The sequence below is a fragment of the Heptranchias perlo genome, chromosome 5, assembly GCF_035084215.1.
Source record: "Heptranchias perlo isolate sHepPer1 chromosome 5, sHepPer1.hap1, whole genome shotgun sequence".
NCBI classification, from domain to species: Eukaryota; Metazoa; Chordata; class Chondrichthyes; order Hexanchiformes; family Hexanchidae; genus Heptranchias; species Heptranchias perlo.
In genome coordinates this window covers 59,849,321-59,873,721 of record NC_090329.1, presented here as the reverse complement: position 1 = coordinate 59,873,721, position 24,401 = coordinate 59,849,321, and the positions used below count along the sequence as shown (strand labels likewise).

Below are 24,401 nucleotides of genomic sequence, written 5' to 3'. Positions count from 1 at the left end.
GTCCTCCTACCAAAGCATAACCTCGGCCATGCCTAAGCAAACTGCTACCTAACTACATGTCTGTTTCTAAATCTGACCTTATATGCATCATTATTTTCCCAGATATGCAAGTTTCAAAGATGACAATAGTGTTTAACAAGTTATTTTTAAAAAATAGCTCATTTTGAATGCTTGGGCTGAAGTGTGAGATCACGTTATTAAACTACCTTGCATCTAAGCTTAAGAGTTTGCATGGTGCACGCTCCAAATCTCACATGGGCACATAGTGTCATTGTTCCGACTAAGAGTAATACTGCACCGCTATACCATGAAGATCAAAACAGTTTAGTTAATAAGCGGTTACTCTGCACTGCACCACAGAAATGTTAGGATCAAATTGTTCTTCGTGGCTACTTTTTCTCAGAATTCAACTACAAACCACTACTAATGAAAGCAGTATAAAAATGATTCAAGTTTAATCATCTTACATTAGAATGACTTCACTTCATACAGTGCACCCCACAAAACAAAGTTTTGTAACTATCTTTTCAGGGATAAGAAACAGGAAGAACTTTAAAAAACCCATTACCAGTGATTTGTGTGCCACACCCCATAATGCTTGCATGATACAGAAACAGCACAAAAGCCAAAAAAGCTCTTTGGCATTAGTTACACAACAGTAGTCGTTTTGATCTCTGAAACCGTAACTCCAGTAGTATATACCTGAATTTATGGGAATGCTGGGTTCATGCTCCACTAAGCACAGAGCTACCAGGGCATGGAGACAGCTAGGTGGATGCCTCCCTCTAGTCAAACAAAAAACTGACAGATGAGTATGGGATTTTTAAAGCGACCAGGGAACAGTCGGGAGCAAAAGCAGGTCATTGAAAAATACAATTATTGTAAATTGAATACATTATTATGGTACAAAATGGAATATTTGAACAACTATGACATTAGGAGATTTTCCGCAATCATGGAGGATTTTCAAAGCTTGACTTCCTTAAGAAACCTCAATCCACTTTTTTTTGTTGTGCCTCAGTGAAGCGGCTTGGGGTGTATTTTTACCTTAAAAGCGCCATATAAATGCATGTTATTGTCTTAGCTCTTCATAAACTGCGTACTATGAAGTGTGGACTGAAACATCTAGAAGAAATAAAGTTTCACAGCACCGAAGACAATTCAAACAAACAGCAACAACTGTAACTCAAAACATAACTCACTCTGCACTGTTATTGCATTTACAAAACCTAGATGGGTTGAAATTGCACTGTGCAAGTAACAAATAAATTTGTATGAAAGTCTTCTGTCCACGATTAAAACAAACTGGTTTAAAACAGCATGCCAAGAAATTTCACATCAAACCACTAATTACCAATATCACCCACTTCAATCTTAATCCAAGATAGACAAAAATTAAATATATGCTACTTTCTTGGTCAACTGAGGCGTTTTTAAAGAAAAACATAATACACTTTTTAAAACAACAAGTGGTAACAGCAGTAGCGGCAGAATAACCGAAGGCACTGCTACCAAACGTGAAGTGGGAGCAGAATGCCAGGCAGGAAGGTGAATAGTGTGCAGGCTGAAGCATAGGGCTGGAAGAGGCTGCAGAAGCAGAGCAAGGCCATGGAGGGATTTGCAGACAAGGACTATGAAATCAATGCACTGGGGGGCAGTAAGGTTTTAGAGATCAGTGAGGACGGAGGCGATGACTCTAAAGTGACACCCCTTCCCCACAGCAAGAGACTGGGTGTGCAAATTCTACATTTCCTGCATCAAAGCCTCTCCTTATTCCCTAAATTAATTTTTGCAATTTCGTCCACCTCTTTTTAAATGGGAGCAAGGAATAAATTATTTTGCAAATACAATATTAAGAGATTCAACACGATTTACATGACAAAATATTCTTTAAAAGTCTAATTGCAATGGCAACAAATTCTATTGGTAGAAATACATTTTTCTTCAAAAGGTATCATTGTAGAGACCAGGAAGGTCCAGGCTAAATTAGTCAGCTTTAATCAATGTAGCTGTGGCGACACTACTGGTCTCAATGTCCCTGCCACAGCAGAAAATAAAATAGCCCTCCTCCTGATCACTATCCAGTAACCCTTGTTGGAAGGGCGAATATATGCAAGCTGAATAAAAAGCAGTGTCTGGCTGAGCTGTGACAATTCCCACGGTCAAACTGATGATGCTCACTGCCTAAACACAACACAATTTACAATGCCAAACAATCAGAGGATCACTGCTACCTGTAACCCTGCATTAGCCATAACCTTCAATAGAAGATGGTCAAAAGGAAGAGACTATAAGGAAAAACAATCCCGAATTTAACATAAAAGCATATAAATCCTGTACTTATTTGTATTCTTTTCACTTTAATATTGCTAGCAGTTATATGAAATATGACAATTTATGCCCAAGTAACTGTACACTCTGATACAACAGCCCAGAGATAAAAATCAAATTGTTCATTAGAATTCACTCTACCACTGACTTTTGTCGCCCAAGTCAAACACCATACACTGAGCAAAAATAAAATGTTTTTGAAAACCAGGTAGGCACCAGTCTTCTAAAAATTAGTAATCCCATTAATATGTTGTACATCTCAAGCTAGTAGACTACTTCTGAGTTTCAGCTCTTGCACTGTATCATATGATCTGTCCATATAACAGTTACTGCACTTCAAGAGTACTTATGTGTGTAAAGAGCTTTCAGATGTGAGTGCAAGTGTACTACTTATCGCACAAACATCTCTCAGGCACTTATCAAGAACATTTTCACTGATTAGGAAAATTCCTGGTCAAAATTCAGCAACTACACTCAACTGTGGTAGAAACATTCTTGATTTCAAGTTACTACTGGTGGCTGTGGCATAATTAGCATTAACTTATAACATTTTTAGGGCTTATAAATACTTCGATCATATATACATGTAAGCAAGGCTAAATGTTGAACACTTCAGTGATGAGCAAATCATGCAAATATTTGCAAATAGCTGCTAGTTCATAAGCTAGTTGGATTGAAAACTGTTGAAGGAACACAGTGAAAAAGGTAGTGATAAATGGGAAAAAAACCGAGGGGCAGTGACTAGTGGACATCACATGGGTTATTTCTGGGTCCCCTCTTGTTTGCACTATTCATGATGTGAGGGAAAGTACCTCTAGTACTATATTATAAAATTTACTGATGATACCAATATACACGTCCAAGTAACCAGAGTAAAATAGATGGTATTCAATCAGCTAAGGATGTTTATGCAACCAGTCCTCATAATTTGACCCTTTAAGCCCTGGTATCATTCTGGCGAATCTGCGCTGTACCCCTTTCATGGCCAATATATCTTTCCTGAGATTCGGTGCCTAAAACTGAACACACTGCTCCAGATGTGGTCTGACTAAGGCTCTGTACAACTGAAGCATCACTTCCTCACTTTTGTATTCCAACTCCCTTGAGATAGAGGGTAACATTCCATTAGTCTTTTTGATTACTTTTTGTACCTTTGCACTGGCTTTTAGTGATTTTTATACATGGACACCTAAACTCTTATGCTTTTCCACAGCTCTTAGTCTCTCCCATTTAAGAAAATATTCCGATTTAGGTTTCTCAGATCAAGTGGATAACCTCACACTTCCCCACATTGAACTTCATCTGATATAGTTTTGCCCACTCAATTGGTCTGTGTTTCTTTGTAACATCCTGCTCCCATCCACACAACCTACTTGCCTCTTAACTTAAGTGTCATCTGTAAACTTCGATACACAACTCTACTTTTTCATCCAAGTCATTAATATATATGGTGAAAAGCTGAAGCCCATGTACAGATTCCTGGGGAACATCACTTGTCATATCCTGCCAATCGGAGAATAAAACTTTTACCCCTACTCTCTTCTACCTTCCAACCAATCATCGACCCATGTCACAAGGTTACCACCAATTCCGTGCACTCTCGTTTTTGCTAATAATCTCTTGCGCGGAACCTTATCAAATCCCTTTTCAAAGACCATATGGGCATCCAGAGACATTCCCTATTCACTATGCTAATGATCTCCTCAAAAAATTCAACTAGATTGGTCAGACATGACCTACCCGTCACAAATCCACACCAACTCTCTCTGATCAGCTGATACTCTGTCTCTGATGACAGATTCCTGTAACTTCCCCACAACTGATGTTAAACTGACAGGTCTGTAGTTACCTGGTTTCTCACTCCTTCCCTTCTTAAATAACGGAATGACATTTGCAATTTTCCAATTCAAAGGCACAATTTCTGAATCTAGAGACCTTTGGAAAATTATGATCAATGCATCTGTAATTTCCTCACCTATTTCTTTTAATACCCTGGGTGTCAATCTTAAGTCCCATTATTTTCTCCATTACCATTTTAAAAAACTTATATCCAATCACTGAGTTCCGCCCATTGTGTTATTTTTAGGTTTCCTTGTACCGCAGGTATTTTGTCCTCTTCCTATGTTGTGAAGATGGATACGAAGTACTCATTTAACAAGTCTACTTTTTCCTTATTATCTGTTATAGTTTTGCCTGCATCCATCTTTAATAGACTCACATTCCCCTTTACCACTTTCTTTCTTTGAAATAGAAATCTCAAATAAGATGGTCACTGAAGGACTGAGGAAATTAGACAAGGCACCGGGCCTGAACGGACTTCATAAAAAGTACTTACAGAAGTGGCTAGTGAAATTGGTCATGTCCTTGTCACCATCTTTAGGGAATCATCAGAAGCAGTGGCTGAGGAGTGGAAAGTAGCTAATTTAACACCCAGCTTTAAAAAGGGAAATAAACACAGCTGAATTTGCCTATCAGTATTAGAAAGCATTCTATGAAGAAGGCATAATGAAACAGCTAGATAAGTAGTTATAGTAAAAGGGAGTCAATATGGAGTTAAGGAAGGTCTTGCCTAACAAATTTACTAGAACTCTTTGAGGAAATGATAGATCTTGTTGACAGCAGAAATTCTGTGGATGCAATATATTCAGATTTCAGCAAAGCTTCTAATATTATGCCACACGAGCAGTTATTCCATAAGACAGAAAGGCATGAAATAGGAAGCAGATTTCTAAGATGGACTGAAAATTGGCTAAACCAGAGAAGATTGCTTGTGAATGGAGCTGCTTTGACATAGCGTGGGATCACTAGCGAGGTGCCACATACTGAGGCCACTGCTTTTATGAAGCTGGGGACATCAGCATTTTGTGATATTTTACGTTTGGCGCAAGTTACGACGAGAGATTGGGAGAGCTGCGAAAATTCTACTCTCATTAGCACCCAAACTGGAAGCATTATCTCTCACTCCAATTATGCTTACACTCGATGAAGTATTTTTATATAATTTTAGTATGCTAGTGTAATGTGAATTTTGCCATGAAGAAAAATCACTTGTTTTGTTTGGAATATCTTTTAATAATTGCTATTGGTAATAATTATTTAGAAAGTAGCTTTTGTTTTCAGATTTCATTTTGTGAGCGACAAGTGTCTGATTTGATATCTGTTATAGTCCAGCAATTTTATTTGAAATTTACAAGCTTTCGGAGGCTTCCTCCTTCCTCAGGTGAATGTTGTGGAAATGAAATCCTCGAACCTTTCGCATTTATAAATCACAGAACAATACTTGGTGATTACAGACAGTCCTTTCAACTGCCCGTTGCCAAGGCAATCAGTGTGCAGACAGACAGGTGTTACCTACAAGGTCTTCTAATATACAAACTACCAAAAAAACCCACAGAGATAGAGAGGCAGAAACATAGAAAAGACAGCAAATGACCCGTTATGTTAAAAACAGATAACATTTGTTCGCTGGTGGGGTAACGTGTAGCGTGACATGAACCCAAGATCCCTGTTGAGGCCGTCCTCATGGGTGCAGAACTTGGCTATCAATTTCTGCTCGACGATTTTGCATTGTCGTGTGTCTCGAAGGCCGCCTTGGAGTACGCTTACCTGAAGGTCGGTGGCTGAATGTCCTTGACTGCTGAAGTGTTCCCCGACTGGGAGGGAACCCTCCTGTCTGGCGATTGTTGTGCGGTGTCCGTTCATCCGTTGTCGCAGTGTCTGCATGGTCTCGCCAATGTACCATGCTCTGGGGTATCCTTTCCTGCAACGTATGAGGTAAACAACGTTGGCCGAGTCACAGGAGTATGAACCATGCACCTGGTGGGTGGTGTCCTCTCGTGTGATGGTGGTATCTGTGTCGATGATCTGGCATGTCTTGCAGAGGTTACCGTGGCAGGGTTGTGTGGTGTCGTGGACGCTGTTCTCCTGAAAGCTAGGTAATTTGCTGCGAACGATGGTCTGTTTGAGGTTGGGTGGCTGTTTAAAGGCGAGTAGTGGAGGTGTGGGGATGGCCATAGCGAGGTGTTCGTCGTCATTGATGACATGTTGAAGGCTGCGGAGAACATGGCGTAGTTTCTCCGCTCCGGGGAAGTACTGGACGACAAAGGGTACTCTGTTGGTTGCGTCCCGTGTTAGTCTCCTGAGGAGGTCTATGCGATTTTTCGCTGTGGCCCGTCGGAACTGTCGATCGATGAGTCGAGCGTCATATCCCGTTTTTACTAGGGCGTCTTTCAGCGTCTGTAGGTGTCCATCGCGTTCCTCCTCGTCTGAGCAGACCCTGTGTATTCGCAGGGCCTGTCCATAGGGGATGGCCTCTTTGACGTGGTTAGGGTGGAAGCTGGAAAAGTGGAGCATTGTGAGATTGTCCGTGGGCTTGCGGTAGAGTGAGGTGCTGAGTTGCCCGTCTTTGATGGAGATTCATGTGTCCAAGAAAGAAACTGATTCTGAGGAGTAGTCCATGGTGAGCTTGATGGTGGGATGGAAGTTGTTGATGTTATCGTGTAGTCTCTTTAGTGATTCCTCGCCGTGGGTCCATAGAAAGAAAATGTCGTCGATGTATCTGGTGTATAGTGTTGGTTGGAGGTCCCGTGCAGTGAAGAAGTCCTGCTCGAACTTGTGCATGAAAATGTTGGCGTATTGGGGTGCGAATTTGGTCCCCATGGCTGTTCCGTGTGTTTGGGTAAAGAACTGGTTATCGAAGGTGAAGACATTGTGATCCAGGATGAAGCGGATGAGTTGTAGGATGGCGTCTGGAGATTGGCTGTTGTTGGTGTTGAGTATTGATGCTGTCGCAGCGATGCCGTCATCATGGGGATACTGGTGTAGAGTGCCGAGACGTCCATCGTGGTGAGAAGTGTTCCTGGTTCAACTGGTCCGTGGGTACTGAGTTTTTGTAGGAAGTCTGTAGTGTCGCGACAGAAGCTGTGGGTTCCCTGTACGATGGGTTTCAGGATGCCCTCGATGTATCCAGAGAGGTTCTCACACAGGGTTCCGTTGCCTGATACGATAGGACGTCCGGGTGTGTTGGCTTTGTGTATCTTTGGGAGGCAGTAGAAGTCTCCCACGCGGGGAGTACGTGGGATGAGAGTGCGTAGGATGCTTTGAAGGTCTGGATCGAAGGTCTTGATCAGTTTGTTGAGCTGGTGGGTGTGTTCTTTGGTCGGATCTGCGGGTAACCGTCTGTAGTGTTCCTGGTTGTCCAGTTGTCGGTATGCTTCTTTGCAATAGTCCGTTCTGTTCTGTATGACGATGGCTCCTCCTTTGTCCACTGGTTTGATGACGATGTTGCGGTTGGTCTTGAGAGCATTGATGGCGTTGCGTTGTGCTCGGGTGACATTCTGGACTGTCTTCTGAGTGCGGCTGATGAATCTGGCATTGGCGCATTTCCTGACAGCTTGAGCATACATGTCAAGCTGAGGGCAGCGACCCTCCGGAGGAGTCCAGTGTGACTCTTTCCTCTTCGGTTGCTGTACCGCGGATCCCTCTGTCTGCTGTTCCGGATCGTTGATTGTGTCATTGGGTTCGCTGCTGAAATCTTGGGCTTTGTGGAAGTATTCCCGGAGCCTCATTCTCCTGATGAATTCCTCTGTGTCCGCCGCGAGACTAGTGGGGTCCATTTTGGTGGTGGGGCAGAAATTGAGCCCTCGGCTGAGAGCTTCGATTTCGTCTGGTTGAAGGGTGTGGTCGGACAAATTGACGATAGACTTCCCTGTGTTTGCAATCGTGGTACCAGGGGAAGCTTGGTCGATGCTGGTGGTGATGCCAAGTTTCTCAAGCTTCCTGCTCTTGGTTTTCATGTAGGCAGCGTAGTTCCGTTGCCTCGTCTGTTTGGCGGTATCTCGTAGCTGGTCTGCTGTGTCCTGAGTACAGGTTGAGAGTATGGACTCTATCTTAGTTTCGAGGTTGCGGCGTCTGCTGTAGAGTTGGTGTACGAGATGGTTGCAGAGTGTGCGAGAGGTACGACGGCAGAGTCTCTCAGCGTAATCAGAGTTGTATGTGGACTTCAGTGGGTTCGTGATCTGTAGTCCTTTCGGGATCTTGTCTGCTTTCTTGCAGCTCTGTAAAAACTGGATGTCTGTGTCTATATGCGCGATCTTCTTGGATATCCTTTCCACTGTGAGCCGGCAGTTTGTGGTGTCGATGGTAGCCATGATGTGGAGATGCTGGTGATGGACTGGGGTTGACAATTGTAAACAATTTTACAACACCAAGTTATAGTCCAGCAATTTTATTTGAAATTTACAAGCTTTCGGAGGCTTCCTCCTTCCTCAGGTGAATGTTGTGGAAATGAAATCCTCGAACCTTTCGCATTTATAAATTACAGAACAATACTTGGTGATTACAGACAGTCCTTTCAACTGCCCGTTGCCGAGGCAATCAGTGTGCAGACAGACAGGTGTTACCTACAAGGTCTCCGAATATACAAACCACCAAAAAAAACCCACAGAGATAGAGAGGCAGAAACATAGAAAAGACAGCAAATGACCCGTTATGTTAAAAACAGATAACATTTGTTCGCTGGTGGGGTAACGTGTAGCGTGCCATGAACCCAAGATCCCTGTTGAGGCCGTCCTCATGGGTGCGGAACTTGGCTATCAATTTCTGCTCGACGATTTTGCGTGGTCGTGTGTCTCCAAGGCGGCCTTCGAGACACATGACAATGCAAAATCTATAAACTTGAGATCCCTTTATAGGTTTTGCAACAAGACAATGAATGACCATTTATAATGACCCAATGTTTATATTCTCTGAAGAAGTCGCTTATCAATTCAATGGACTGCCAGACGTGACACAAAAGGTTAACTTCTCAACAGGACTGGGATGTCAGTTTATGAAATTAACTAGAAAACTTGAGAACTATTATTCTGACTTAGCACTGGGCACAGAGAGAATCTCCCTCTTTCTGGCCATAATGACAATCACAAGTGTGCCATTTTGCTTTGAAGCTAAACAAATAACCAAAATGACTTCGAAGAGTTTTGTTGTAATTGCAGTACAGATAATTTTCAATGGTTACTGATCCCCTCTTTTGATAGGACACGATGGGCACTGCACGGCCTCCTGAAGTGCCAAGATGGCGTCTTGGCTGCGCATGCCAGGCGCCACCTTGGTATAGGTATTAGCGCATGCTGATTTAAAGTGATAGACACCATTTTGGGACTTAACGCTCAACTGATTGCACAGTCTTAACCACGACCATCTGAACATGTCTTAGATTACCTGGAGGACCCCGCCCCCCACCAGTGCTGTTTAAAGGGACCGTGCAGGATTTACAGGTTAGTGGCTGGATTATTGCTTCTGGCTGCTGATGCATTTGCAACTGTGTTTGGAGGTCTCCTAGACTTGAATACTAGGACGCAGGGACATAGCTTAACATTTAGAACCAGAACCTGCAAGAGTGAAGTTAGGAAATGCTTCTACACTCAAAGAGTGGGAGAAGTTTGGGATGTTTTTCTGCAAACGGCAGTGAATTCTAAATCTGAGATTGATAGATTTCTGTGAACCAAGGGTATTAAGGGATATGAGGCTACAGCGGGTATATGGAGTTATGTCACAGATCAACCATGATCTCATTGAATGGCCGAACTGGCTTGAGGGGCTAAATGTTGCTGCCACTTGCTGTCTCCTGTTATGCGCCACCTTCTCCTGCAAGAAAGCGGGATGTGTGTCTGGGTGATGTACCATAGAAGTTACAACATGGAAACAGGCCCTTCGGCCCAACATGTCCATGTCGCCCAGTTTATACCACTAAGCTAGTCCCAATTGCCTGCACTTGGCCCATATCCCTCGATACCCATCTTCCCCATGTAACTGTCCAAATGCTTTTTAAAAGACAAAATTGTACCCGCCTCTACTACTGCCTCTGGCAGCTCGTTCCAGACACTCACCACCCTTTGAGTGAAAAAATTGCCCCTCTGGATCCTTTTGTATCTCTCCCCTCTCACCTTAAATCTGTGCCCCCTCGTTATAGACTCCCCTACCTTTGGGAAAAGATTTTGACTATCGACCTTATCTATGCCCCTCATTATTTTATAGACTTCTATAAGATCACCCCTTAACCTCCTACTCTCCAGGGAATAAAGTCCCAGTCTGTCTAACCTCTCCCTGTAAGTCAAACCATCAAGTCCCGGTAGCATCCTAGTAAATCTTTTCTGCACTCTTTCTAGTTTAATAATATCCTTTCTATAATAGGGTGACCAGAACTGTACACAGTACTCCAAGTGTGGCCTCACCAATGCCCTGTACAACTTCAACAAGACATCCCAACTCCTGCATTCAATGTTCTGACCAATGAAACCAAGCATGCTGAATGCCTTCTTCACCACCCTATCCACCTGTGACTCGACTTTCAAGGAGCTATGAATCTGTACTCCTAGATCTCTTTGTTCTATAACTCTCCCCAACGCCCTACCATTAACGGAGTAGGTCCTGGCCCGATTCGATCTACCAAAATGCATCACCTCACATTTATCTAAATTAAACTCCATCTGCCATTCATCGGCCCACTGGCCCAATTTATCAAGATCCCGTTGCAATCCTAGATAACCTTCTTCACTGTCCACAATGCCACCAATCTTGGTGTCATCTGCAAACTTACTAACCATGCCTCCTAAATTCTCATCCAAATCATTAATATAAATAACAAATAACAGCGGACCCAGCACCGATCCCTGAGGCACACCGCTGGACACAGGCATCCAGTTTGAAAAACAACCCTCGACAACCACCCTCTGTCTTCTGTCGTCAAGCCAATTTTGTATCCAATTGGCTACCTCACCTTGGATCCCATGAGATTTAACCTTATGTAACAACCTACCATGCGGTACCTTGTCAAATGCTTTGCTGAAGTCCATGTAGACCACGTCTACTGCACAGCCCTCATCTATCTTCTTGGTTACCCCTTCAAAAAACTCAATCAAATTCGTGAGACATGATTTTCCTCTCACAAAACCATGCTGACTGTTCCTAATTAGTCCCTGCCTCTCCAAATGCCTGTAGATTCTGTCCCTCAGAATACCCTCTAACAACTTACCCACTACAGATGTCAGGCTCACTGGTCTGTAGTTCCCAGGCTTTTCCCTGCCGCCCTTCTTAAACAAAGGCACAACATTTGCTACCCTCCAATCTTCAGGCACCTCACCTGTAGAGGTGGATGATTCAAATATCTCTGCTAGGGGACCCGCAATTTCCTCCCTAACCTCCCATAACGTCCTGGGATACATTTCATCAGGTCCCGGAGATTTATCTACCTTGATGCGCGTTAAGACTTCCAGCACCTCCCTCTCTGTAATATGTACACTCCTCAAGACATCACTATTTATTTCCCCAAGTTCCCTAACATCCATGCCTTTCTCAACCGTAAATACCGATGTGAAATATTCATTCAGGATCTCACCCATCTCTTGTGGTTCCGCACATAGATGACCTTGTTGATCCTTAAGAGGCCCTACTCTCTCCCTAGTTACCCTTTTTCCCTTTATGTATTTGTAGAAGCTCTTTGGATTCACCTTTGCCTGATCTGCCAAAGCAATCTCATATCCCCTTTTTGCCCTCCTGATTTCTCTCTTAACTCTACTCCGGCAATCTCTATACTCTTCAAGGGATCCACTTGATCCCAGCTGCCTATGCATGTCATATGCCTCCTTCTTATTTTTGACTAGTGCCTCAATCTCCCGAGTCATCCAAGGTTCCCTACTTCTACCAGCCTTGCCCTTCACTTTATAAGGAATGTGCTTACACTGAACCCTGGTTAACACACTTTTGAAAGCCTCCCACTTACCAGACGTCCCTTTGCCTGCCAACAGACTCTCCCAATCAACTTCTGAAAGTTCCTGTCTAATACCATCAAAATTGGCCTTTCCCCAATTTAGAATTTTAACTTTTGGGCCAGACCTATCCTTCTCCATAGCTATCTTAAAACTAATGGAATTATGATCACTGGTCCCAAAGTGATCCCTCACTAACACTTCTGTCACCTGCCCTTCCTTATTTCCCAAGAGGAGGTCAAGTTTTGCCCCCTCTCTAGTCGGGCCATCCACATACTGAATGAGAAATTCCTCCTGAATACACTCAACAAATTTCTCTCCATCCAAGCCCCTAATGCTATGGCTGTCCCAGTCAATGTTGGGAAAGTTAAAGTCCCCTACTATTACCACCCTATTTTTCTTGCAGCTGTCTGTAATCTCCTTACATATTTGCTCCTCAATTTCCCGTTGACTATTTGGGGGTCTGTAGTACAATCCTATCAAAATGATCTCTCCCTTCTTATTTTTCAGTTCTACCCATATAGACTCAGTGGGCGAACCCTCGGATATATCCCCTCTCACTCCTGCCGTGATGTTCTCCCTAATCAAGAACGCAACTCCCCCTCCTCTCTTACCTCCTGCTCTATCTTTCCTATAGCATCTGTACCCTGGAACATTGAGCTGCCAGTCCTGCCCCTCCCTTATCCATGTTTCAGTAATAGCTATAACATCCCAGTCCCATGTACCCATCCATGCCCTGAGTTCATCTGCCTTGCCCATCAGACTTCTTGCATTGAAATAAATGCAGTTTAATCTAGTCTTCCCTTGGTCTTTGCCCTGCTTTCTCAGACCATCTGTCCGGTCATGTTCTGTACACTCTCCCTTACTGCCTTTTGTTTCTGTCACCACTTTATTTCCCACTGACTTCCTGCATCGGTTCCCATCCCCCTGCCACATTAGTTTAAACCCTCCCCAACAGCACTAGCAAACACTCCCCCTAAGACATTGGTTCCAGTCCTGCCCAGATGCAGACCGTCCAATTTGTACTGGTCCCACCTCCCCCAGAACCGGTTCCAATGGCCCAGGAATTTGAATCCCTCCCTCTTGCACCATCTCTCAAGCCACGTATTCATCTTAGCTATCCTGTCATTCCTACTCTGACTAGCCCGTGGCACTGGTAGCAATCCTGAGATTACTACCTTTGAGGTCCTACTCTTTAGTTTAACTCCTAACTCCCTAAATTCAGCTTGTAGGACCTCATCCTGTTTTTTACCTATATCGTTGGTGCCTATATGCACCACGACAACTGGCTGTTCACCCTCCCCCTCCAGAATGTCCTGCAGCCGCTCCGAGACATCCTTGACCCTTGCACCAGGGAGGCAACATACCATCCTGGAGTCTCGGTTGCGTCCGCAGAAACGCCTGTCTATTCCCCTTACAATCGAGTCCCCTATCACTATAGCTCTGCCACTCTTTTTCCTGCCCTCCTGTGCAGCAGAGCCAGCCACGGTGCCATGAACCTGGCCACTGCCACCTTCCCCTGGTGAGCCATCTCCGCCAACAGTATCCAAAACGGTATACCTGTTTTGGAGGGAGATGACCGCAGGGGACCCCTGCACTGCCTTCCTACTCTTCCTCTGTCTGTTGGTCACCCATTCACTATCTCCCTCAGTAATTTTTATCTGCGGTGTGACCAACTCACTGAACGTGCTATCCACGACTTTCTCAGCATCGCGGATGCTCCAAAGTGAGTCCATCCGCAGCTCCAGAGCCGTCAAGCGGTCAAACAATAGCTGCAGCTGGACACACTTCCCGCAGGTGAAGGAATCAGGGATACAGGAAGGAGCCCTGAATTCCCACATCCCACAAGAGGAACATGACACGGCGCTGGGATCTCCTGCCATGACTTAACCCTTAAATTAGCTTAAGAACAACTACAATGTCAAGAGAAAAAAAAAGGAAAGAAAAACTACTTACCACTCCCTTTAAGGAGTTTACTCCTTTAAATTGTTCTCAATTTAGAGAATGTTAACTACACTAGGGACCTTGATTCACTAAAAAATAAACGCTACTTCCTATAAGACCTGCAGACCTTCCCTTTCTTTTCACTTCAGTTCCTGTCGATCAGTAGAAATACTCACCTGAACCTACTCACCAATCAGGTGCCTCCCCTGTGTCGCGTCCCGATCTGATTTCTGACGTCACTTCGAACTCGGTCGCAGCTCCGGTCGGCTCCTCTCAGCTGTTCTCAGCGCTCTGAAATCCCGCCTTTTATCGGACGCTCCCTCCGCTCGGCTCGGCTCCTCTCAGCTGTTCTCAGCGCTCTGAAATCCCGCCTTTTATCGGACGCTCCCTCCGCTCGGCTCGGCTCCTCTCAGCTGTTCTCAGCGCTCTGAAATCCCGCCTTTTATCGGACGCTCCCTCCGCTCGGCTCGGCTCCTCTGATGTGCCTGTCATGGTTGAATAGCTGCCAGTGTGTGGCCTGTGAGTTGTGGATGGGCAGCTTGCAACAGTGGTAATGTATAAGGATGAGAGGAAGCATCTGATTGACAGAGTTGAGTACTGTTTGAGAGAGTTTGTTGGTATGTCAGTGATAGGGGGTGTAGTGTGTGGAGCAGTGGATGCGGCTAGTGGTGCAGTTGGTAGAAGACGCCACTTGACAGTTGACCTCACCCAGCTTGACCACTCGTGTCAAAGCATTGAACTTTTTCCTGCACTGCCTGGCATTGACTTCGCCCCTCGTTGCCCCTCCCACTGCCTTTTGGGCATATGTCTGGAGGGCCTCTTGCCCCCCGCACCCCCCTCCCCCCCCCCCCCCCCCCCCCTCAAAATGCAGATATAGGATGTTCCTCCTTCCATCCACCTTTTGCACCAAGGCCTCTAGTGCATCAGCTGAGAACCTTGGTGCATGCACTCTCGCAGGCATGGTACAAACTCAGATAGTCAGATTGTTGAGATTTGGCATGCAGATTGGAGGACATCAGGCACGCGTTAATAGCGGATCATGTTTATCCAATTTTTCCCCCGATGTTTGCTGTTTTCCATTCAAGTGGAACTATATACTGCAGAACACCAAAAGGTAAAATGGAAGCCAATTAGTAGTTAATTCCTCAAATAGGGTTCTAAGAAAACAAGTGCTTATGCCAGTAGGGGCACTATCTTTTCTGGAATACAGCTTTTAAGAACTAATATCATAACACAGAAGGAGGCCATTCGGCCCATCGTACCTTTGCCGGCTCTTTGAAAAAGCTATCCAGTTAGTCCCAATCCCCTATTCTTTCCTCATAGCCCTGTAAATTTTTTCCCTTCAAGTATTTATCCAATTCCCTTTTGAAAGTTACTATTGAATCTGTTTCCACCACCCTTTCAGGCAGTGTATTCCAGATCATTATAATTCAGTGTCCTCTGGTTACCAGCCCTTCTGCCACTGGAAACAGTTTCTCCTTATTTACTTTATCAAAACTCTTCATGATTTTGAACACCTCAATGAAATCTCCTCTTAACCTTCTCTGTTCAAAGGAGAACAACCCCAGCTTCTCCAGTTTCTCCATATAACTGAAGTCCCTCATTCCTGGTGCCATTCTAGTAAATCTCTTCTGCACCTTTTCTAAGGCCTTGGCATCCTACCTAAAGTGTGGTGTCCAGAATTGAACACAATACTCCAACAGAAGCCTGACCAGTGCTTATAAAGCTTTAGCATAACTTCCTTGCTTTTGTACTCTATGCATCTATTAATAAAGCCTGCCACCTTCAAAGATTTGTGTACATACATCCCCTGATCTCTGTTCCTGCACCCCCTTTTTAACTTGTACCATTTAGTTTATATTGCCTCTCCTCATTCTTCCTACCAAAATGTATCACTTCACACTTCTCTGCATTAAATTTCATCTGCCATGTGTCTGTCCATTTCACTAAGTCTATGTCCTCCTGAAGTCTGTTACTATCTCCCACATTGTTTACTACATTTCAGAGTTTTGTGTCATCTGCAAAATTTGAAATTATGCCCAAGTCCAGGTCATTAATACATATCAACAAGAGCAGTGGTCCTAATATGGACCCCTGGGGTACACCACTGTTTGAAAATGTGCCAACATTTTCTGCCCTTCTCAGTGATATCCTTTACCCTGGTACCAGGGAGGCAACACACTATGCAGGACTCACATCTGCAGTTGCTGAAATGCCTGTCTATCCCCCTGACTAACAAATCCCCTATAGCAACTGCATTTCTACACTTGTGCCCCCCTGTGCAGCCGAGTCTCCCACACTGCCATGGTTTTGCTCCAGACTGCACTCGTCCAAGGTGTCATCACCCTTACTGGTATTCAACACTGAATACCGGTTTGTGAGTGTCACGGTCCCACGGGATTCCTGCACTGCCTGGCCACCCACTCCCTCTCCTCCTGAATTCTCTTTAGCTGCGGGGTTACCACCTCCTGAAACGTGCTAGCCACGTCTGCAGTTTTTGGTTTATTTTTCCTGGCACATCCCTCACTCCTTGATCACCATCAAGCCAGAAGTCCAACCCTGGTTCAGTGTGGAGTGTAGAAGGACGTGCCAGGAACAGCACCAGACAGATCTTAGAATGAGACATCAACTGAGTGAAACTACTACACGGAGCTACCTGCATGCTAAAGACCCAACTCAGCAGGCTATAGACAGAGCTAAGCAGTCCCACAATCAATGGATCAGATCAAAGCTTTGTAGCCCCACCATATGCAGCCAAGAATAGTGGTGGACAACCAGGTAACTAACGGGAGGAAGGAACTCCATGAATATCCCGATCCTTGAACATGGTGGAGCTCATCATGTGAGCACAAGAGATGAGGCTGAAGTGTTTGCACGTGTCTTCAGCCAGAAATGCCGAGTGGATGCTCCTACTTGGCCTCCCCTGAGGTTACCACCATCGTAGTTGCACGGTATCGAATTTGATTCACTCCACATGACATTAAGAAACAGCTAAGTGCATTGGCATAGCAAAGGCTATGGGCCCTGGCAACATTCTGGCTTTAATGCTGAACACCTGTGCATCAGATCTAGCTGCATACCACTGCAGGAGTTCCTCGGGGAAGCGTCCTTGATCGAAACATCAATGACATTCCTCCATTATAGGGTCAGGAGCAAGGCTGTTCGTTGATGATTCCACAATGCTCCGCTCTATTCTCAGCTCCGCTGATAATGAAGCAGCCAATGAGAGCCAACAGCTGGGCCTGGATAACATCCAAGCTTGGGCTGACAAATGGCAGGTAACATTCGCACCACATAAGTGGCAGGCAATGACTGTCTTTATCTTGTTCAAGACGGTCATCTCCCCTTTACTTTAAATGGTACCACCACTACCGAGTCCTCCACCATCAGCATCTTAAGAGTGAGGAGGGTTGAGGGTGGGGGCCTCACCACTGACCAGAAGCTGAACTGAACCAGCCATATTAACACTGCCTACAAGAGCAGAGCAGAAGTTGGGTGCTTTGTGACTTACGGCTCAACTCATGATCCCTCAAAGCCTCTTCATCATCTACAAGGCTCAGTCAGGAGCGTGATGGAATACTCACTACTCACTCAATTGGTGCAGCCGCAACAACACTCAAGAAGCTCATCCAGGACAGAGTTCATGTAATTGGTGCCCCTGCCATGGGACTCGGTATTCACCCCCCTCCTGCAGCAACTCACCAAGGTTACTTCAACAGCATTCCCCTCCCCTGCATCTGCTGCCACCGAAAAGGAAGAGAGGAGCAATGTTGTGGGAATGCTGTCACCTCCAAATGGCACACCATCCTGACTTGGACATATATCCCTATTGTTCCTTCAACGTCACTGGGTCAGTATCCTGGAATTCCTTACCTATTACCATTGTGGGAGTACCATCACTGCAATGGCTGAAGAACAAGGCCCACCACCACCACCCCATGGCAACTAGGGATGGGCAATAAATGAGGCCTTGCCAGCAGTGTCCACACCCAAGAACAAATTTTGTTAAGTGAAGGCCAGGGATCAGTTGTTTTCACTATTCCTAAACTTAATGTGAACTGACCCAAAATGAATGCTACTTACTTGTGATCACGTTTTACTCTTAAAAACCTAGTTAAAGTTTTACATAAAATGGCAGAACAGTTTTTCAAATGAAAATTGAAATTGCCATTTAGAAACATAGGTCGTACAGGACCAGTAAAGACCACTGCAGTCCATCTAGTTCGTTCCTGTGTCTAGAAAATATCATACCCCACAATGCCTCTATCAAATTGCCAGGTACTTAATTCAATTCAATCTTGAATTTGTTGATATAATCAGCCCCCACTACCTCACTTGGCAGTTTATTCCTTACGTCCACTGCATGCTATGTAAAGTAGTTAAATCTAAACCGCTTTTCGCCCTCCTAAATCGAAGAATATGCCCTCTTGTAGAATTACCACCATTAATAAAATATAACTCTTTAAATATCAAAAATCCTTTGCAATTTTCAAAAATGTACTTGCCATGTTCTAAGTTTTCTAAATACTGAGCAAAGTAAATCTGCAGAAGTAGATGTTACTTCTTCATTATTCTACTTCCTTTTAAAAGCTACTATGGATTCTGTTTCCACCACTGTTTTTGAAAGAAAAGAAAGAATTTACATTTATTTATTTACCTTTCATGTATCCCAAAATGCTTCACAGCCAACAAAGTATTTTTGAATTGTAGTCACTATTGTAATGTTACCATGCACGATAGTAAACTATTCTAAAGCAACTACTCTAAAAACTGAAGAAGATAGTTTGTACCCCCAATTGTAACTTGGTATTTTTAATAGTTATTCAAAAGTTTATTGGCATGGGAAAGTTCTGTTCTATAAACATTGCAAAGTACTAAAAGCATAAAATGAAACCGACAACTCTTGTCTAAATTCATAATCAAAATGTAGTTTCTGTCAGTGGTTTGATTCTATTTGTCAAAGGGCTTAGTAAGTGTTTGAAGTGTTTTCAGTCCTCTAAATCCTTTTTGAATCTGTTTATGTTAATGTTATTATTTCCTTAGAAATTACAGTGCTACACACCTGCTCTAATGTGACCACAGTGTAATTTTCCAGTTGGCGTGTTGTGTGTTTTGAGCTGTTCTTAGGACTGTGCCCAATTTTGGCTACAAGAAAATAAATTTAAATTCACTTTTCTTAGCAGGCTGTGTTTTTCAAATTTTAATTTCTTGGCCACTGGGCCTTTGTAGATGTGAAAGCTTCCAAAATAGCTTTTTAAAAAAAAATGCTGTTTTCTTTCTGCTAATTCAAATTCCTTTACATACCATTGGTTTAGTTTAAAATGCGACACATCATTGCGCTGTATTTGCATCAGCGATTGCACATTTTACCTGTGGTTCCTACAAGCTTTCAAAGCCTGGATCATTACTTCTGAAACTGTAGTTGTAGGAAACAGACTGTATAAGAAAATAATAGGAAATGAGTGACTTTCCTATGGCTTAGTACATTTATCGGGTGGGGGGGAGGAACCTACTTCCAGTAATGGATGTCGTTTGCTGCAACCCCTATCCACTCTACAGGACTGCAGTGTGACACCATCTGCTCTCTTCCAAGGTCCTGGATTTGAAAAAGATTCCTCTGGCTTCTTTATCAGTGAATTTGAGTGATGGGTATTCGTCTCTGAAATAGGCAGTGAAGAGCTTGAGTCTAGTCAGAATTTACTGCAATCAGACATTATTGTACTATAATATAAAACCCAAAGAGAAATAAAGATGGCTAGCAGTTTCGTTTTACCTTGTAATATTTTTAACAGTCAGTGAAGTTTATCACATTGAAAGCAAGAAGAATCTTTGTCGTATGCAATAGACTGGGAGGGACGCAAAGTTCTTTTTAAGGGGGGGTGTTGGGAAAAGAGGAGAAATTACATAGTTGCGGCTCCTTTGTAACATCTCTTTAATGTCACTATTCGTCAATAATCTTGTGCCATATATAAACCAATTCTTGGCGCACAACATTTAATTTTGTTAGCCTGACAGGATTGAATATATCCTACCAACTTTGAGAAGCTTGGATTATAACTATGTGTGTGTATATCTATATATGTGTGTATATCTATATTGTTTTAATCTGTTGCTGGTTTGATAGTTTTAAAGATTGGATCATTGGTTCATATGTTCTGGGTTTGGTAGAAGTTATTGACCCAAATTTTCCCTTTGTCATTCATTTTGGTCATTGTGCATCTCCTTTGAATTTATTCTGCATGTCCTTTTATGCCCGAGCCAATTTGCTAATGTTCCTGATATGTACCACCGTGCAATTTGTGAATAATTTGTACTTCAGTCCCCTAATATTTATGTTTGATACTCCCAGTAACCGTTTTTTGCTATGTAGATAGATTACGGTGCAGAATTATAGATGAATGCTGGCAATTGAATGAATGAAAAGCTGAGGTTTAGGTCACTTTTTTAGCAATCCTATCCAAAACCTTGTTTACCCCAGTTATCTCTATCTTGTTAAGATAGACCAAAGCTTTTGAAGCCACTGTGGCCTATTCTTTGAGGGTAGCCATGCATTAGGCCAACAACAGCAAAGCTTTCTGATTAGATTTCTTTATTTATTTATTGTTTTCAGCCTGATGTGGGCAATTAGCATTTTTTAGCATGTGCCTCATGCAGTGCACAGTGCCCTTCTGAGATACTCATCTTTGCGAACCAGTGCTAGTTGGCATTACTTGCAGGTACAACTAAAGAAGGTAAGTAAAGTGCGCATGGTTTAGAGACACATGTGATCTGATACTTTTTTTTTAACACTAACACTTTCACCATCCCAAAGGTGTGTGTTTTCAACAGATTGCTTGCTATATAGCATTAATCTACATTTATGTTTGCATACTTAGCTTTATTTTTAAGCTTGAACAGTAACATTGCACACCTGCATGATTCTTTATGAAGAAGTAGGTTAAACTCAAGGAATTTAAACCTGATTGCAATAGTTGTTATTCATCAACCAGGGGGAAGCAACCATCAGAGATAGCGGCCCCGATATTTGCGGGGAGGGAGTGGGGGCGTGTGTTTGCAGGAGGGTGGGGGGGTGGTGCCAGGAAATGCCGGGAACACGAAGGTCTTGCTGAATTTAACGGCAGGACCTCATTATTGTTTGGTTCTACTCCGTTTCCCGCCCGGCACCCGGCCACATTGACAGGCTGGCCAGTGTTAGAATGTCGCAGTTGGGGACGGTCCCCAGCAACCTGGAAACATCGTGGGCTGATTGGTGGGGTGGGCAGGGATAGACCGGCAATCGTGGGGGGGGGGGGGCGGGGGCGACCAGGGGACATTGCGGGTTTGGAGGGGGGGCGTCGGCCGATCACGGCAGAAAATTTGCTTGGGGGGGACCGGGGCTGGGGGGTGGGGTGGGGAGCACTCCTGCTGCTAGCCAATAAAGAGCACTTACTTCCTGGATCCTGCTGCTCCTGCCTCCGTTTAGCTGCTGGATTTCCCGAGCCCTGGGAAACCCAACTGGCCAGTGTTAGATTTAAATGGCTGCTAAAATATCAGGAACAGAGCCACATTTATACATTATAATGACTGACCCACCTTTCCAGAGCGGGTTACTTGGACGCCCCCAAACCCACCGTTAAACGGGCTTGTTCGCGGCAGGTTGGAGTCGGGTTTCGCATATTTGGCGATTTAACCCCTCCCAACCCTCTCCTGCCCGTCGTGGGGGGGGGGAGGAGCGGGTTAAAATTGCCCCCAATGTCTCAATAATCAGAAGCACCATATGGAGCCCCTGCATACCAGTGAGTTTGTGAAAGCATTGAAGGAAGTTAAGATTGAAATTGTATATTAATGCATTAAGCTCGACTTCTGGGGGCCGTCCTTTCTTGTACACGTGTGAAGTTTTAATTTTTCCACACTTGCCATGCAGTGTTCTGTGCTGTATGATCATGGCCACTAGCAACTCAGGTGAATCTGCCCGAGCGCATTTCACTTGGGGCTGTTGCACCTACCAGAAAATGGCAATTTTTCTCACAGCAGCTGCATTCAGATTCTAGTGGTGAGAGAAAGATGTTATACCTCACTGTCACCCAGCCCCACCGCAAATGAACCGTAAATAAAAGTTGACCGTTGAATTGTGCATAAGCCCCATTCACAGTACATAATAAGGTTGAATTTATAGTTGTTTTGAATCATCTCCATGCTTATTCGAACTGTGAAGTACTTCAAAAGACAAAAAGCGTGTGACTATTATTGTATAACAAAAATGTTTTACAATTTGGTAGTACGTATCAGGCCCTGTATCATTATTATGTTAGTTAGCTCTGTTCTGAATGTCAACTTGTACATTTAAAAACTGGACTTGTCTACCATTACAAATTTACATAAGTATAAATAACAGACTAGTATCGGAGCCAAAAGTTTTTACACGTGCCAGTGGTGGAACCTGTAGTGATATCCTAGAGGTTGCTGTAAGAGCATTAAATCGTGTGGAAGTTATAACTTGCCTCCAGTAATCTTTTCATGAAACTGCTGCTTGGATATGAAGAAACTGAGGCAGCAATTTGTATTCAGCACAAGTGTGTTTTATGGTGCGTGTTTTGTGTTTTTCAGGACAGTGCCTGTGTAGCGACTCTTGCGAACCCAAAGGCCACCAGTGCATCGGAGCCCGAAGTTGAAATAAATACTATGACCAGTTCTCTTACGATGCAGGAGTACTTTGCCAGTAGGATGGCAATACTCAAAAAACGTAAAGCGGTGCATGAGCCCCATCAAGCCAGCGCTGCTCAGGAACTTGCAGGAAATGACTTGCAGTCCTTCGATGAGATGAAAATTAAATCCAAAAAGCAGAAAAAATACAGCTCAAGAAACACTGAAGGGATTTGTAACTATGATCAACCGTCCATACCCACAAAACAATCCAAAAATGAAGGAGGTGTAGTGGTAAATAATGGTCTGACAGAAGACAATCCAGTTGAGGAAAATGATCAGACCAAAAAGAAGTCAAAAAAAAGCAAAGCGAAAGATTCAGTGTCACTTGATCAGAAGGTTTGTCCTTTGGGAGAAGTTGAATCAGAGGAGATTCAGGTTGAACAGTACCCAGCTGTAAATGGGTCAACAGAGAAACCCAATGAGCAGAATTGGGAAACGGATAAGAAGAAACGGAAGAAGATTAAGAGAAAGAAGGCATCTGTAGGTGAAGATGAGGTTTCTGAATCCTGTCACGATTCAATAGAAAGGAGGAGGAAGAAGAAAGAGAAGAAATAGAAAGAAGATTTGGGGCTTGCAGAAACTGTTCTCAACATTTCTTATTGGAAACCATCTAAATGAAATGTTTTATTACTAATTACAAAGCAAACTGAACTTAATATATATAAAAATGTTGAGAAACTGTTCAAAGGTGTAGTTGTCTTAATATAAGTGCTGTTGTAATCAAACTTAAGCAGCGTGATTGGTAATGGAGGAGGGAATAGTAAAGTGAATAAAAGCATGTTATGATCATTTTCTTTTAAATGCACAAAATAAAACGATGAGTAAATACAATTTCACGGGTATTAAAAACTGAACATACACTAAATATTTACTTACATTTTAATATTTCAGAACCAATTGATATTTCTAACTATTGTTCTATATGTTTTCAGACTATTTTTTCTTATTTAGACAGAGATTAAGAACAAAATATTTTTTGGAACACGAGGTGGTCATTCGGTCCAACAAGCCTCTCCCTTTTTAATTGATTTTAAACCCTGCCCAGCTACATTCTTACTATATCCCTTAATCTCTTCTTTTCCAGAAACCCACACATTTTTGCTCATAAGTACTAAAGGTGTTGTACTATTCAACGTCGAGCTCCCACCAGGGAGCCTTGCCTGCCAGGAATACATAGTAGAAATTCAAGTGCATGCTGCACACAATTTTCTGACCATCACTTTAGATGGTATTTAAATTTACGATTTGTGTTCCTGGAAGGTGAGGCTCCCTGCTGGGAGCGCGAAGTTGGAAAATTATCTGTTAGGTTTATTCTATTCACTTCAATGGCCTTCCCTGATAACTTATCCTAGGTCACACTATTTATTTCTCCAGCTTGTAAAAAAAAACTTTTTTACTCCTGGCTTTCTCATTTTAAACACACCTTGGTAGTTGAAGTCCACAACATTGAACCATTTGGTCATATCAGCTCTCAGTCCCCTTCATAATCTTGAAATGTTTGAGGTATGGGTCACCTTAAAATCACTTTTCCAAAGAAATAGGCCCAACTTCTTTAACCATTTTAGGATAACTGTCCTGTTATCTGTTTCTATCTCAAGATATTGGAATGAATGTAGTATTGGCTGTAGTTGAAGTGGAAACCCAATCTGCTAGTGGTGATAGTAGTACAATAATTAA

At 43.4% G+C, this 24,401-nt stretch overlaps 1 protein-coding gene across 1 annotated transcript in view; it reads left to right on the top strand.

Annotated features, from left to right (window-relative positions):
• The window catches only part of pinx1 (PIN2 (TERF1) interacting telomerase inhibitor 1), a 102,748-nt gene extending 79,193 nt beyond the window's left edge, over positions 1–23,555 (top strand). The window contains exon 7 of the mRNA XM_067984460.1: positions 22,626–23,555. Coding sequence (XP_067840561.1) covers positions 22,626–23,279 — 654 coding nt within the window. The 3' untranslated portion in view covers positions 23,280–23,555. The remainder of the gene's footprint in view (positions 1–22,625) is intronic.
• The last annotated feature ends 846 nt before the right edge of the window (positions 23,556–24,401 follow it).